The sequence below is a fragment of the Leucoraja erinacea genome, chromosome 7, assembly GCF_028641065.1.
Source record: "Leucoraja erinacea ecotype New England chromosome 7, Leri_hhj_1, whole genome shotgun sequence".
Lineage (NCBI taxonomy): Eukaryota > Metazoa > Chordata > Chondrichthyes > Rajiformes > Rajidae > Leucoraja > Leucoraja erinaceus.
In genome coordinates this window covers 68,947,754-68,962,259 of record NC_073383.1, presented here as the reverse complement: position 1 = coordinate 68,962,259, position 14,506 = coordinate 68,947,754, and the positions used below count along the sequence as shown (strand labels likewise).

General features: G+C 42.4%; 1 protein-coding gene across 3 annotated transcripts in view; it reads left to right on the top strand.

Annotated features, from left to right (window-relative positions):
- Nucleotides 1–14,506, top strand: part of gli2a (GLI family zinc finger 2a) — a 442,689-nt gene that overhangs the window by 415,576 nt on the left and 12,607 nt on the right. For all 3 annotated transcript variants that reach the window (XM_055638741.1, XM_055638742.1, XM_055638743.1), the window contains one exon: nt 13,591–13,872. In XM_055638741.1, the coding sequence (XP_055494716.1) occupies nt 13,591–13,872 (282 nt within the window). The remainder of the gene's footprint in view (nt 1–13,590; nt 13,873–14,506) is intronic.

Sequence of the window (14,506 nt, the reverse complement as noted above, 5' to 3'; positions counted from 1 at the left end):
TTGACCACCTTCAGTGAGATTGGCTTTACTGTATTGCACAACCAGGGCTTTAGACTTGTGGCCATAGGATGGAATCTAATTACAGGACATAGATATTTTTGAAAATATGTCACAATGTGTGTGCAAATAATGCCCAATTATCCACAGTGCTCATTAAAAAGTAAATCTGTAGCCTTTGTGAAAATGTACTTTCAAACTTTTCTTTGGTAATTGAGAGCGGGCAGAGTTATTTTTATTGCAATTAAATTATTTGAATGTTGACATCTGTTATTGCATGTGCACTTTCAAATGAATAGAACGTCTGCCCAACAGTAATTCATAAGGATAGCGTCCTTTGAAGATTAAAAATTCACAACGGCCCATGGTTGTTTCTGGGGAGCCTGCAAAAAGCATTCCTGCTCCTCCCTGCCTTGTGTAAGTAAATTATAACTTTCCATCTGGGCTCCACTACAGTTGGACTGTCAGCTGTAACTGAATGTGTGCCGTGCACACTCCACCCAGTGGTATCCACGGATGGTTTTCAAGGTCCCATACATAGCGCAGGAGTACAATTTTCCACTCCAAATACACCCAAGTTTACATAGAAACATAAAAACATAGAAAATAGGTGCAGGAGTAGGCCATTCGGCCCTTCGAGCCTGCACCGCATTCAATATGATCATGGCTGATCATCCAACTCAGTATCCTGTACCTGCCTTCTCTCCACCCCCCCCCTGATCCCTTTAGCCACAAGGGCCACATCTAACTCCCTCTTAAATATAGCCAATGAACTGGCCTCAATTACCTTCTGTGATAGAGAATTCATCAGATTCACCACTCCCTGTGTAATAAAATGATTTTCTCATCTCGGTCCTAAAAGACTTCCCCCTTTATCGTTAAACTGTGACCCCTTGTTCTGGACTTCCCCAACATCGGGAATAATCTTCCTGCATCTAGCCTGTCCAGCCCCTTAAGAATTTTGTAAGTTTCTATAAGATTCCCCCTCAATCATCTAAATTCTAGCGAGTACAAGCCGAGTCTATCCAGTCTTTCTTCATATGAAAGTCCTGCCATCCCAGGAATCAGTCTGGTGAACCTTCTCTGTACTCCCTCTATGGCAAGAATATCTTTCAGTTCAGTGGCCTAAGCATTGATTGTTGAACCTGGGTATGATAGGGATGCCTCTACTCTCGCCGAAATAAAACGGTTTCAGTTTTAGTTTATTGTCAGGTGTGTACCGGGTTACAGTGAAAAGCTTTCCTTGCGTACTGACCAGCCCGGCTATACATGAATACGATCGAGCCATTCACTGTGTTCAGATACATGATAAGGGAATAGAGCTTAGCGCATGGTAAAAAACAATTGTCGCTCCTGTGCTTGGACAGATAGAGAAGGTTAGTTGAACACTGAAACTGCTCAGTGGATCAGGCAACATCTGGAGAAAGAACGAGATGGACATACAAATTCTAGTGGAAGGACAGTCAGAGATAAGGGATGTGGTGGGCGAATGGTGGTATTAGAGTGCTGATGGGCAGAGGAGGAGAGAAGGACAAAAAGGAAAATCCATGGAAGAATAGATAGGAGTTACGGTAAAACAACAGAAGGGGATGATGGTGCAAGATAATAGGGGTGTTATTAAAATAATAGCTGGGTCTAGGTTAGGGAGGGTCCAACAACAGAACCATTAACAGCACCTGCTATCAGGCAAGTGGAAGCAGAGCTTCTGCATATTAAAGTTGTTGAGTGCATTGCTTTTGTCCAGAAGGTGTTGGTGCTGAATCTAAACTTGAGACATTCCCTGAGCTTACAGTGTGTACACTGTGGAAACTGTCTCTTTTAAGATTTAACATCCCCAAATTGATAGTTTAGTTTCATTTAGAGGTACAGTGCGGAAACAGGAAACAGGCCATTTGGCCCACTGAGTCCATGCCGACCAGCGTTCCCTGTACACTAGCACTATCCTATGCACTAGGAACAATTTGCAATCTTTACCAAAGCCAATTAACCTACAACCCTGCACGTCTTTAGTGTGTGGGAGGAAATCGGAGCAGCCGGGGAGATCCTAAGCAGCAGGAGGGAGAACATACAAACTCCGTACAGACAGAACCCGTGTAAATTGCTCGTTCTAAGCTTCCCCCCAGTCTAGTTTCAGTCAAAAACCATTGAATCAAGCATTTTCACAACTAATCTTTATTTTGACAAAACACAATTACAGTTCCAACTACTGTACCTCACAACTGCAGGTTCGATCCTCCTATCTGCCTGATCAAGCCCTCGCTCAAACAGAGACACTCCAGAAGGTCATGCAGTCCTAAGCGCTCTCGCAGAAGATCGACGTAGGACCGCGTGGCAGCGGAATTTTATAGGTCCCCGAACCTTGAGTGGCCGAACTACATGGGGGTAGTCTCTTTACAATCCAATTACAGTTATCGATTAGCCCCATACATGACAGACATTTCCCTAACCCAGTAATACAGCAGCCAATACATTGTATTCAAACAGGACTTCTCGGAGAAAGCAAACATCACAACATTTGCCCTGATATGCAAGAAAACCAGACAAGGCTCAATACCTCATCCAATCAACATTCAGTCAAGTAAAGCTTTGCAATATTATTTGCAATTATTTACAAGGTGTATGTCTGGTTTTCAGTCATCCAATCCATTCTATGCATTTTGCACCTAATTGTCAGGGTCTGCAGATGTTCCTATTCTCTTCCTGCAGTTTAGATCTAAGCTCCAAACAAACTGGAACCATTCTGCAGCTTGTCCCATTTTAACAGAGAGCACTTTCAAATTGACCAAATGGCCTAGCAGCCCTGAAGCCTTTACTCAATTTTAGAGTCCTAGCCTCTCCAATCTGGCCAGGATTAACGCCCATAGTCAGGATCGAGCCTGATTCTCTGGCGCTGTAAGGCAGCAACTCTATCACTGAGCCACCGTGGTGCCCCAATGCTGATTTGATTCCTTATTTTCCCGAAAGAGGCAATCTGCTCAGAGAGAATTATAGGTTTCATAAAACATCAAAGACATAAATATTGGTTTTATGCAACTCAAGGGTCTTGGTGAAATTAATGGTGGTTTGTGTAGATTTGAACTGTGTGATAGGGGTCATTCCAATTGTTAATTTATTGAGCTAGAGGACAGACACTGGCAGAGTGAACTGTCAGAACATAGAACAGTACAGCAAAGGACAGACCCCTCAGCTTACAATGCCTCTGCCAAACCTGATGTAAAGTTATACTAATTTCCTCTGCCTGTTCGTGATCCATATCCTTCCCTTCCCCGCATATCCAAAGCCTCTTAAATCATATCTGCTTCCATCGCCTTCCCTGGCAGCACGTTACAGGAAACAACCACTCTGTGTAAAAACAAAAGTGCCCTGCACATCTCCTTTAAACGATGCCCCTTTGACCTTAATGCTATGCCTTCTAGCCTTTGGCATTTCCACCCTGGGAAAAACGTTCTGAATATCTCATGCCTCTCGTAATTCTATACACTGGTTTTCCCTCAACCTCCAACACTCCAGAGAGAACAAGCCACGCTTGTCCAACCTCTAATACTCGCTAATCCAGGCAGCATTCTAATAAACTTCTTCTGCACTCTCTCCAAAGCCTCAGCATCCTTCCTGTGATGAGATAACCAGAACTGCACACAATACTCTTAAGTGGGGCCAAACCAAAGTTTTGATTTTTTAAAATCACCACCTGCAGCAGGGTGTAATTATCGCATTACATTAATAGTTTCTGAATCTACTGTAAAACAATAAAAGAAAAGCTTGTCTAAACTTTGTAACTTTCAAAACTTGGGATAGCCTCAATTCTTTATCGGCAATTCAGCATGTTTGAAATGTCATCCGTGCTGTAGTGCTGTGCTGTAAAATACACTATACTTGCCCACAGACATAAGTTACCCGGAAATCTCCACTGCAGAGTTGACTCCACACACTCAGGTTAAGAAAAATGTTGATGACTCCATTTTCATAAAGATTCCATTTTACTTAATCTAGGTATCAGCAGTCACAGTGCAAAGCAACACTTGGGGACAGAAGAAACCAGTTTTCAGTATGAAATTAAAAAAAACACTAGTATAAGCAAATTAGTTCACTCGTAAGATATAGAAACCCAGTCATCTATTTCCCTAAAAGCAGCTTATGTAAATATGCCAGACTAAATTATGATTTTGCTTACAAGTCCAAACGTATAATTTTCTTTCAAGGAGCAATGACTGAAATCTGATCTGATCTGAGAGGTGGAGAAATAAGAGAACATCCATTTAAAAGTTCTGCTGTTGCCACTTACAAAGGGATTGGAAAACTGTAAACCCTCGTTATAACGGACCATGGTAGGGGGGGATGTTTCGTTATTGTCCGTTATAACCCAGTTGGGGATTTGTTCCAACCACCTGGTAGTCACTCCGTGAAACAACCTTGCTTTCAAATGTAGGTCCACCACCGATTTTCCGGCACCCTTGGTTCCTGAGCCGATCTGGATTATCCAACATACGGCCTCCAAGAAGGGTCCAACTGTACCTGAACGGTCCACCTAGGCTGGCACGGAGCCATAATGCCAGCCTGCAAAGTCGGCATTGGATCCCCATCGGTTATGGGGATGGATCTTCCGGCTCCGCCCGGGCCGGAGTTCCAGAATCCCGGCTGTAGGGGGGGAAAGTCAACCCGTCAATCGGTGCGGAAGTCCAGGTGACGTGGAGATTGGCTGCCTCACCCGGCGTAGACGCCACATTTTTGCGGAGACTTCTGGGGAGGATTTCAAGTAGGCAATGTAATTTTATGGTCATACTGTAGTGATAGGAGTGGAATTAGGCCATTCAGCCCATCAAGTCTACTCCGCCATTCAATCATGGCTGATCTATCTCTCCCTCCTAACCCCATTCTCCTGCCTACCCATAATCTCTGACACCTGTACTCATCAAGAATTTATCTATCTCTACCTTACAAATATCCACTGATTTGACCTCCACAGCTTTCTGTGGCAAAGAATTCCACAAATTTACCACCCTCCGACTAAAGAAATTGCTCCTCATCTCCTTCCCAAAGCAACGTTCTTTAATTCTGAGGCTATGACCTCTAGTCCTAGACTCTCCCACTAGTGGAAACATCCTCTTCACATGCACTCTATCCAAGCCTTGCACTGTTCGATACATTTCAATGAGGTCCCCCCCCCTCATTCTTCTAAACTCCAGCGAGTACAGGCCCAGTGCCATCAAGCTCGTGCTGATCGTATGTTAACCCTTTTATTCCTGGGATCATTCTTGGATCCTCTCCAGAGCCAGCACATCCTTCCTCAGATACGGTGCCCAAATTTGCTCACAATACTCCAAATGTGGCCTGACCAACGCCTTAGAGAACCTCAGCTGGATTAAAGTAGGTGTCGGACCATGATTGCTGCAACATCAGTGTTGGACCTGAACAAAGTTCTTTTGAACAGCTAAACATGTGTTACCCACATGCGTACAAGCTAAACATTCCTATCTTCTCAGCTGTAATTGCCATTGTCAAGGGGAGGTTGTTTTTTTTTTAATGCTTGGATAAGAGCTATTCATTTCCAAAAGATCCCACAGAGTGGCTAATCATTATGAGACCAAATTAAGTGATAAAGTGTATCTTTTTTCTCTCCCAAGATCACTCTCCCACTCTCGCTACAGATGCCTTATTTGCTGTTTCCGAAAAGACTATTTTGAGCGTACTAAATGTGTGCACAATAAAACTGACAGAGTATATGTAAGCTATGTCTTCTTACAATGCAGGCACTTAAGAATCTATAAAAAAAGATTATGCATGCAGAGTAGCCATAACATGATAGCAGATGTTGTCAGAGGCTCAGGGTGATCGGTGTTGGTTTCCTGGATTTGAATCAAAAAGAGTTTAGAAATTGGAAAGCAAAACAAAATCCACAGATGGGATCGGAGAGGAAATCAACCCTACTCAAAATACCCAGCAAGTAAGGCAGCATCCGTGGAGGAAGAAACAGCTCATGTTTTAGGTCAATGATACAAATCAGAATGAAAAAATGTTTGAAATCAAGAATGTTTTGAGTTGCAAAGAGGAGGGGTGGAGAGAATAAAGAGAATGTATGTGATGGAGTGGAGATTTAGATGTATTAACCTGCTCCTGTTCTGTTTAGGTACATACAACATTTTTTGTGCATTCTATTTCACTGGAATTGCACCCATTTCTGAAGGAAGTCCCATCCATTATTGGGCCTGGTACCTCCACATGGGTGACTTGCACATATGATATCTTCATCAATATTGATTCATCTCATCAAGAACGTGCAGCATCTTTCACAACCTCACTGTCCCATCCCAGAATATTTCTGAAGTGCAAATGGACACAAAATGCTCAGCGAACTCAGTGGGTCAAGCAGCATCTCTGGAGAACACGGATAGGTGGCATTTCGGGCTGGTACCCTCTTTCAGATTGAGGAAGGGTCCTGACCCAAATTGGCACTTGTCCATGTTCTCCAGCGATGCTGCCTAATATGTTGAGTTACTCAAGCACTTTGTATTTGGGATGCGGCATTAAATTCATGCAGGGTAAAACCCCGGAAACTGTACTAATATCCTATTCTGGTGCCACAGAATAGGATATTAGTACAATATTGACAAAATTGCAAGAAGAACTCTCCATCCCTGCTTCATAACAGTGCTATGAACCCTTTTGCATTTATCAGTCACTGTAACAGCTCACTTGAAAATCAGTATTTGAGAAGCTGCGATATCCATTAACACTGCAACATTAGTGTCAGCTAGGTTTACGTGGCCATGTATCTGAAGTAGAATATGAACTCACAGCCCTCTGATTTGATCAAAATGTGCTTATTTCTATATTTTCTTTCTCTTTGAAAGCCTGATTTTATGGAAAGGTGTATTTATTAATTTTCAGTCACAGATGGGAATATTTGTAGACTAAATTTGTCCAAGCTGTATTTAGAAATCTCATTTAAGGGAAGTTTACAAAAAGGTGTTTATGCGCCACGTCTGTTAGTACATTGAATGTGTTCATTTCACTGTGAAACCTTGGTGTGTTAATGCCTCCTCTGACCACAGTAGAAATGAGCTGTTCATAAATTGCCTAGGTTTCCATTGTCCATAGCATACATCCATTGACTGACGCTGCCCAGAGCATGCATGATCAATGATCAGAAAGCATGAAAAAAGAAAATGTGAGCCTTCCAAGGAACGTACAATTTGTTCTCTCATGAATACCACACACCTCATTTAATCTCCTGATGAAAGAAAAAAACGGTTTTCAAGTTAAATCAAGCATAATTCCCAGACCATTCCTGGAGCTGACTCTAATCTGAGCCATTGCTATGATTAACATTATTGCTATGATATTATCTCCTCCAAGACCATCATCAACATCATATTCAATTGTATCAGGCTAAACATATAATCGATCATTGCATCCTCTTTCTAAATGAACACAAAAATTAAGAACACAATAATAACAAATTGATGTTAATCATTTAAAAATTGTTTTATGATCATCATTACAATTACCATCTCTTTCATAAGGTCATAAGATAGGAGCAGAATTGGGCTATTTGGCCAATCAAGTCTACTCTGCCAATCAATCATGGCTGATCTATCTTTCTCCTGCCTTCTCCCCATAACCTCACCCACCGCAGCCGATCCCACCTTTCTTGGATTGTAAAAAAAAATGCATTTGATTTGTCTTCGTTCAAGCATCTTAGTTTTACACTTGTGCCCTGGAGTTTTTTATTCAGGGGCCACATCAGGTTATCTGCTTAATCCACTAGCTTGGCTTCTTGACACTTTAGGAACATGGATTAGGCTGATCTCCAAATCTTTTCTCAGTTACAAACTTCTGCTGTATGACTGTGACCTTGTAGCTTAGAGCCTTCCACGCCAGAATTTTCCCTTGTAATCCCCTGTGAGCCTTTGCCGATAAATTAATCTCCTAAAAGGAAAATATCCAAGGTGGCCAACAGTATTTTGAAAGTACCTCCATCCCAAAGATCTACGTGAGACATGAACAACGTATTTAAGTTATAGCCAGATACTGTCATAGAAAGATAGAAAAAAAGGTGCAGGAGTAGGCCATTTGTCCCTTCAAGCCAGCACCGCCATTCAATATGATCATGGCTGATCATCCAAAATCAGTACCCTGTTCCTGTTTTTTCCCCATATCCCTTGATTCCTTTAGCTAAATCTAACTCTTTCTTGAATATATGAAACTGCATTTCGTTGTCTCTGTACTGTACACTGAAATGCATTTCGTGCGACAATGACAATTAAAATTGAATCTGAATCTGAATTGAATATATCCAAGTGAATTGGCCTTCTGTGGCAGAGAATTCCAGATTCACAACTCTCGAGATGTACCAAAGTTCACTGAAATAACGGTCGATGGCACCTTGATATTAATAGAAGATATTTAGAAATCATTGCATTCAGTTGTTTTTCTTAGATATAATGTTTCCATCTTTTGATGCAGACACCTTTACCAGTTAATATTCCAGTGTGCATGAACCTTCCATAATTTTTCATACTATTGTTATAATTATCACACCGACACTAGATGCTTTCAATGGCAAGTACAATACGTACTATGCTGCTCATCGTAGTCTGGGCCCCAAACAGCAATCAGTGCCACTTCTCTGGTCATTGCCCATGAGTTAAAGCTCTGTCAAGTTTTTTTTTTATCCTGTTGCTGTGAGTTTTAAATCAATGCCACAGATTCCATTAAATCTTCATCATTAGCATCATATATGAAACATTTTTGGATGCTTCCCAAAAATCCTAATCAATCCCTACTGGATAACTCTAATACCCTGGACACTTCCCTCTCCATAAGATCTGCCAGTAGTTATCGCTGCTGCCTTCTAGTTCCAGCGACTTGTTCAATCCTAACTACAGATGGAGTTAGGATTCTCCCAATGACAGTCAATGGTCAATGGTGTGTCCATTGTCACATGTGCGAAGTGCAAACGCACAGTGAAATTATTTTCTCACAAACAGTCCAGTAGAGTATTGTCATACCTATGCACATTTCCCATGAGCAAATTGTACAGAAATAGTCCATGGATCCCACGTGCAAGAGGTGCCATGTTTAGGCGCCATTTTCAGAGTCCAGTCCACGCTCTAGTTCTTATGAGCGGTGCCCGATCCAGGCAAACACCAGGGCATGGATTTCCCTCTGATTCTCTGGTTTCCTTCAGCATCCCGAAGACACGTAAATGACCCCATTTATCAGTGAGAACTGGACTAGCTGTGCTTCAGTCCTACTGATCTTAACACTGCAAAATACTACACTTAACTTTTATTTACTTCAGGCCAATGGATTTCAAAATCCTTTTTGATTTTTTTTTTACATTGCTTACGTGGGGAATAGTTTACGTGGGGACATTTTTTTTTTACATAGTCCGCTTATGTGGGGGAAAAACTATTGGAAACAAACAACTTCTAAATAACCATCAGTTTTAGTGACTGGTTATTTGACATACATGCAAATAACCACTCGATGTGGGGAAGAAGAGTTAACTAGTTCTGATTTTTGGGGTTGAAATTCTATCTGACCATCATTTTTTCTTAACAGTGGTGTGCCATCAGAGGGATTAGATTACAATCTCTATTGCTGACCGCGCTCTGAATAAGAGTGGTTGTGGTGGGCAAAGTATATACTTAACTTGCCCGAATAAGCTTCAAAACCACCACAGATATGAAAATTAAACTGCCTCTCTGGGAGATGGGAAAACACAAAATGTGCACATGAAAGAGATGGGGGAACGACATGATTGTAATGATAGTCATAAAACTGAGAGAGAACAAACAGCTCTAAGCACACTACTTGAAGACATGTGTGGTAAATTGGATTAGTAAGTATGCAGATGATACCAAGATAGGGGGTGTTGTGGATAATGAAGAGGATTTCCAAAGTCTACAGAGTGATTTAGGCCATTTGGAAAAATGGGCTGAAAGATGGCAGATGGAGTTTAATGCTGATAAATGTGAGGTGCTACACCTTGGCAGGACAAATCAAAATAGGACGTACATGGTAAATGGTAGGGAATTGAAGAATACAGTTGAACAGAGGGATCTGGGTATAACCGTGCATAGTTCCTTGAAGGTGGAATCTCATATAGATAGGGTGGTAAAGAAAGCTTTTGGTATGCTAGCCTTTATAAATCAGAGCATTGAGTATAGAAGCTGGGATGTAATGTTAAAATTGTAAAAGGCATTGGTGAGACCAAATCTGGAGTATGGTGTACAATTTTGGTCGCCCAATTATAGGAAGGATGTCAACAAAATAGAGAGAGTACAGAGGAGATTTACTAGAATGTTGCCTGGGTTTCAACAACTAAGTTACAGAGATAGGTTGAATAAGTTAGGTCTTTATTCTCTGGAGCGCAGAAGGTTAAGGGGGGACTTGATAGAGGTCTTTAAAATGATGAGAGGGACAGACAGAGTTGATGTGGACAAGCTTTTCCCTTTGAGAATAGGGAAGATTCAAACAAGAGGACATGACTTCAGAATTAAGGGACAGAAGTTTAGGGGTAATATGAGGGGGAACTTCTTTACTCGTTGTCTCTGTACTGTACACTGACAATGACAATTAAATTGAATCTGAATCTGATCTGACTCAGAGAGTGGTAGCGGTGTGGAATGAGCTTCCAGTGGAAGTGGTGGAGGCAGGTTCATTGGTATCATTTAAAAATAAATTGGATAGGCATATGGATGAGAAGGGAATGGAGGGTTATGGTATGAGTGCAGGCAGGTGGGACTAAGGGAAAAAAGTTGTTTGGCACGGACTTGTAGGGCCGAGATGGCCTGTTTCCGTGCTGTAATTGTTATATGGTTATATGTTGGAGCAGTAGTTTAATTTAGTTTAGAGATACAGCGTGGAAACAGGCCCTTCGGCCCACCGAGTCCGCGCCGACCAGCGATCCCCGCACACCCACGATAGCCTACACACACTAGGGACAATTTTACAATTATACCAAGCCAATTAACCTACAAACACTGTATGTCTTTGGAGTGTGGGAGGAAACCGAAGATCCCGGAGAAAACACACAATGTCAGGGGGAGGACATACAAACTCCATACAGACAGTACCCGTAGTCAGGATCGAAACGGGGCCTCTGGCAATAAAGTGTCATTTATGTTAATCGACAAAGAAGTAGAGGCCTGCATTACTGTAGTCCTTTCCAAAGCATGTTACAGCAAATGATGGTTACTCCCTGTTTTAAGCATCACAACTGCCAGATGGTCCTGAGCATGGTCCCACAAATAGCAATGTTCTAGTGAGCTGATAATCTATTTAAAAAATGACACTGGCCAGAAAAGCACAGTGGTCTCTCAGTTGCCTGCCAGCCCCTATTTTTGTTTATCAAATCTCCAGAGTAGATTTTGACCCCCACTATTATTTCTGACTCAGAGGTATTACCAGCCAAAAGAGTCACAGCTACCAATTAAAGAGCAAGGGTTTAATTTTATTATTGACATATGTACCGAAATACAGTGAAAGGATTTGTTGTACATGCTATCCAATCAAATCAGATAATACCATGCATAAATACGATTAGACAAAACTCAAGGTAGGGCAAAGGGGAAGATGCAGAGTGCAGAATATAGCTCTCAGCATTTTAGCACACTGTTCCAGCGACAAAGTCCAATGTCTGCAATGGGGTGGAGGTAAATCGGACAGTACCCTAGCATGGAGGGACCATTCAGAAGCCTGATTACAGAGGGGAAGAAACAAATGCTGGAGTAACACAGCGGGTCAGGTAGCATCTCTGGAGAAAAAGGGCCGGTGACATTTCAGGTCGGGACCCTCCTTCCGACCCAAAACATCATCAATCCTTTTTTCCCAGAGATGCTCCCTGACCCTCTCAGTTACTCCAGTACTTTGTGTCTAGCTCCGGTATAAACTGGCATCTGCAGTTCCGTTCTACACTAGGAGGCACGGTGGCGCAGCAGTAGAGTTGCTGCCCTACTGCGCTTGCAGCACCGCAGACCTCGGTTCTCCCCGTGACCGCGTGGGGTTTCTCCGATATCTGCGTTTTTTTCCCCCACACTCCAACACACACGTACAGGTATGTAGGTAAATTGGCTTGGTAAATGTAAAAAATTGTCCCTAGTGTGTGTAGGATAACGTTAATTTGTGGGAATCACTGGTCGGCGAGGACTCGGTGAGCCGAAGGGCCTGTTTCCGCGCTGTATCTCTAAACTAAACGAAACAAGCTGTTCCTGAGTCTGGCGGTGCACACTTTCAAGCTTCCCTACCTTCTGCCTGCCGGGAGGGGGAAGAAGAAGGAATGACTGGAGGTGAGACAAGTCTTTATTTTAACTCCGAGAAGAGCACCGGCCGGCTCATAAAGACTTAAACCTCTGTTAAGGCTGAACTACCCACTCTCTCACTTAAGTTCCGATCAGCAGCCTCTCTTTCCGACTCTCACATTAATCAAGTAGATCTATAAACCTCTTTCAAGCTCGCCATTCTTCCTTTCAACAGTTATTCATTCACTGCTTTGCAAGAGCTTAAGCACACAACGTTTTTCTCATCCCTAACCCTGCTCGGGATGTGAGTTTTGTGCCATTTCCCAGAAGGACGACAGATGTGTGAAATAAGCTGTCAGGCAGGGAAATTGAAAACAATGATTTAAAATAAAAGTAACCCACGAGACAATTCGATATATTCCAAAGAGCCAAGGGGAAACATTTCGAGATGGTTTAAGTGTGCTGGGTTGTTAATTTAGGTAAGTATTTGTTTTCTTGAAGCTTTATGTGTAAAAAAATGGGAAGTTGAGTAGAATTATAGAACAGAAATAGAACATTTGCAAGAAGTCTATTCCAGTGTGCTTTATTTTTAATTTATTTCTTCATTTGCAGGATGCCGACATCTCTGGCAATGCTAGCATTTATTATCAACCAATAACTAGAGAGCAGCCCATCTAACTCATTGAAGACCCTCTGACTATCACTATCTTTGATCAGACTTCACTGCTTTATCTAAACGTTATTCACATTATTCCCATTATCATGTGTCTGTACACTGCAGATGGATTGATTGTAATCATGTATTGTCTTTCCGCTGACTGGTTCGCACACAACAAAAGCTTTTCACTGTACCTCAGTTCACGTGACAATAAACTAAACTCAAACTCAAACTATCCCTTGCTGCCTCATGAACTGAGGAAGCAGTCAAAATGCAATCACACGAGTGGGTCTGAAATTACATGCAGGCCGGACCCAGTAAGGCCGGCAGAGTTCCAAAGAACATTAATGCTTCACTGGTTCAATCATACTTTTTTGACATGTGTATCTCAGTACAGTGATTTTTTGTTGGTGCATACAATTCAGTGATGATCCAGCTATACATTAGGCATGATCATACTAAGTATAAGTGTGAAAGATAATAAGCCGCATAGTCACTTGACAAGAGTCACCATGTTTTAGCAAAGGTCTGGAACCAACGGTGCTGGAAAATCGGTGGTGGATCTGTAGTAGGTTCCACCTACTCACCACTGGTGGAGTAACATCTGGAGTAACAAGTAGTGCCGAGAGTCTTACATTTGTGACAACAGTGCTTGGCCCCCGTCTGATGTCACCGATTCCTTTTTTGCAGAAACCTTATGTTTGTAAAATTCCTGGATGCACCAAGAGGTACACAGACCCGAGCTCACTCCGGAAACACGTGAAGACCGTGCACGGGCCAGACGCCCACGTGACGAAAAAGCACCGCAACGACGTGCATCCGAGGCCGCCACCAGCCAAAGAGCCCGGAGACCACGATGTGGCCTTCGGCCACGGTAACAGGGTGTCTGGGGAAAAGGCAGAAGCCAACAGCACCAGTGGAGGCTTGGAGGACAACCTGCAAATGAAAACCATCAAGACCGAAAACTCTGTGGTAAGAGCACTAAAACACTGGCTCGTGACAAATAGGAAAGGTGACACAACCATTAATTGCAAGCCTCCATGCAATTAGATTTGGCAATGAAGATATTATTATCATAAAACTATCCATTGCAGAAAGACACCATTGGCCCTGCCAGGCCCATGAGTGTTAATTAATTGTAATCCAGAAAGAAAATATGATCAGTGTAGATACCACATTGAAGTACTAAATATTGTAAAGTTAATTACTCGTATTGGGGAATCATGTGATTTACTACTATTATTTAACCAATATATTTTCCAGTCTTATTCCTAACATTTGCTCTGTCAAGCCAAATCTGTTGCTGTCATATCCCATGCTCTGTGGGTAGTATGGTGGTGCAGTCATAGAGTTGCTGCCTAACAGTGCCAGAGACTTGGTTCGTTCCTGACTGCAGGAGCTGTCTGTGTGGAGTTTGTATATTCTCCCTGTGACCACGTGTGTTTTCTCCGGGTACTCCGGTTTCCTCCCACACGTCGAAGACATACAGCTTTGAAGGTTAATTGGCTTCTGTAAATTGTAAATTGTCCCCAGTGTGTAGGATAGTGCTGGAGTACGAGGTGATCGCTGGTCGGCATGGACTCGGTGGGCTGAAGGGCCTGTTTCC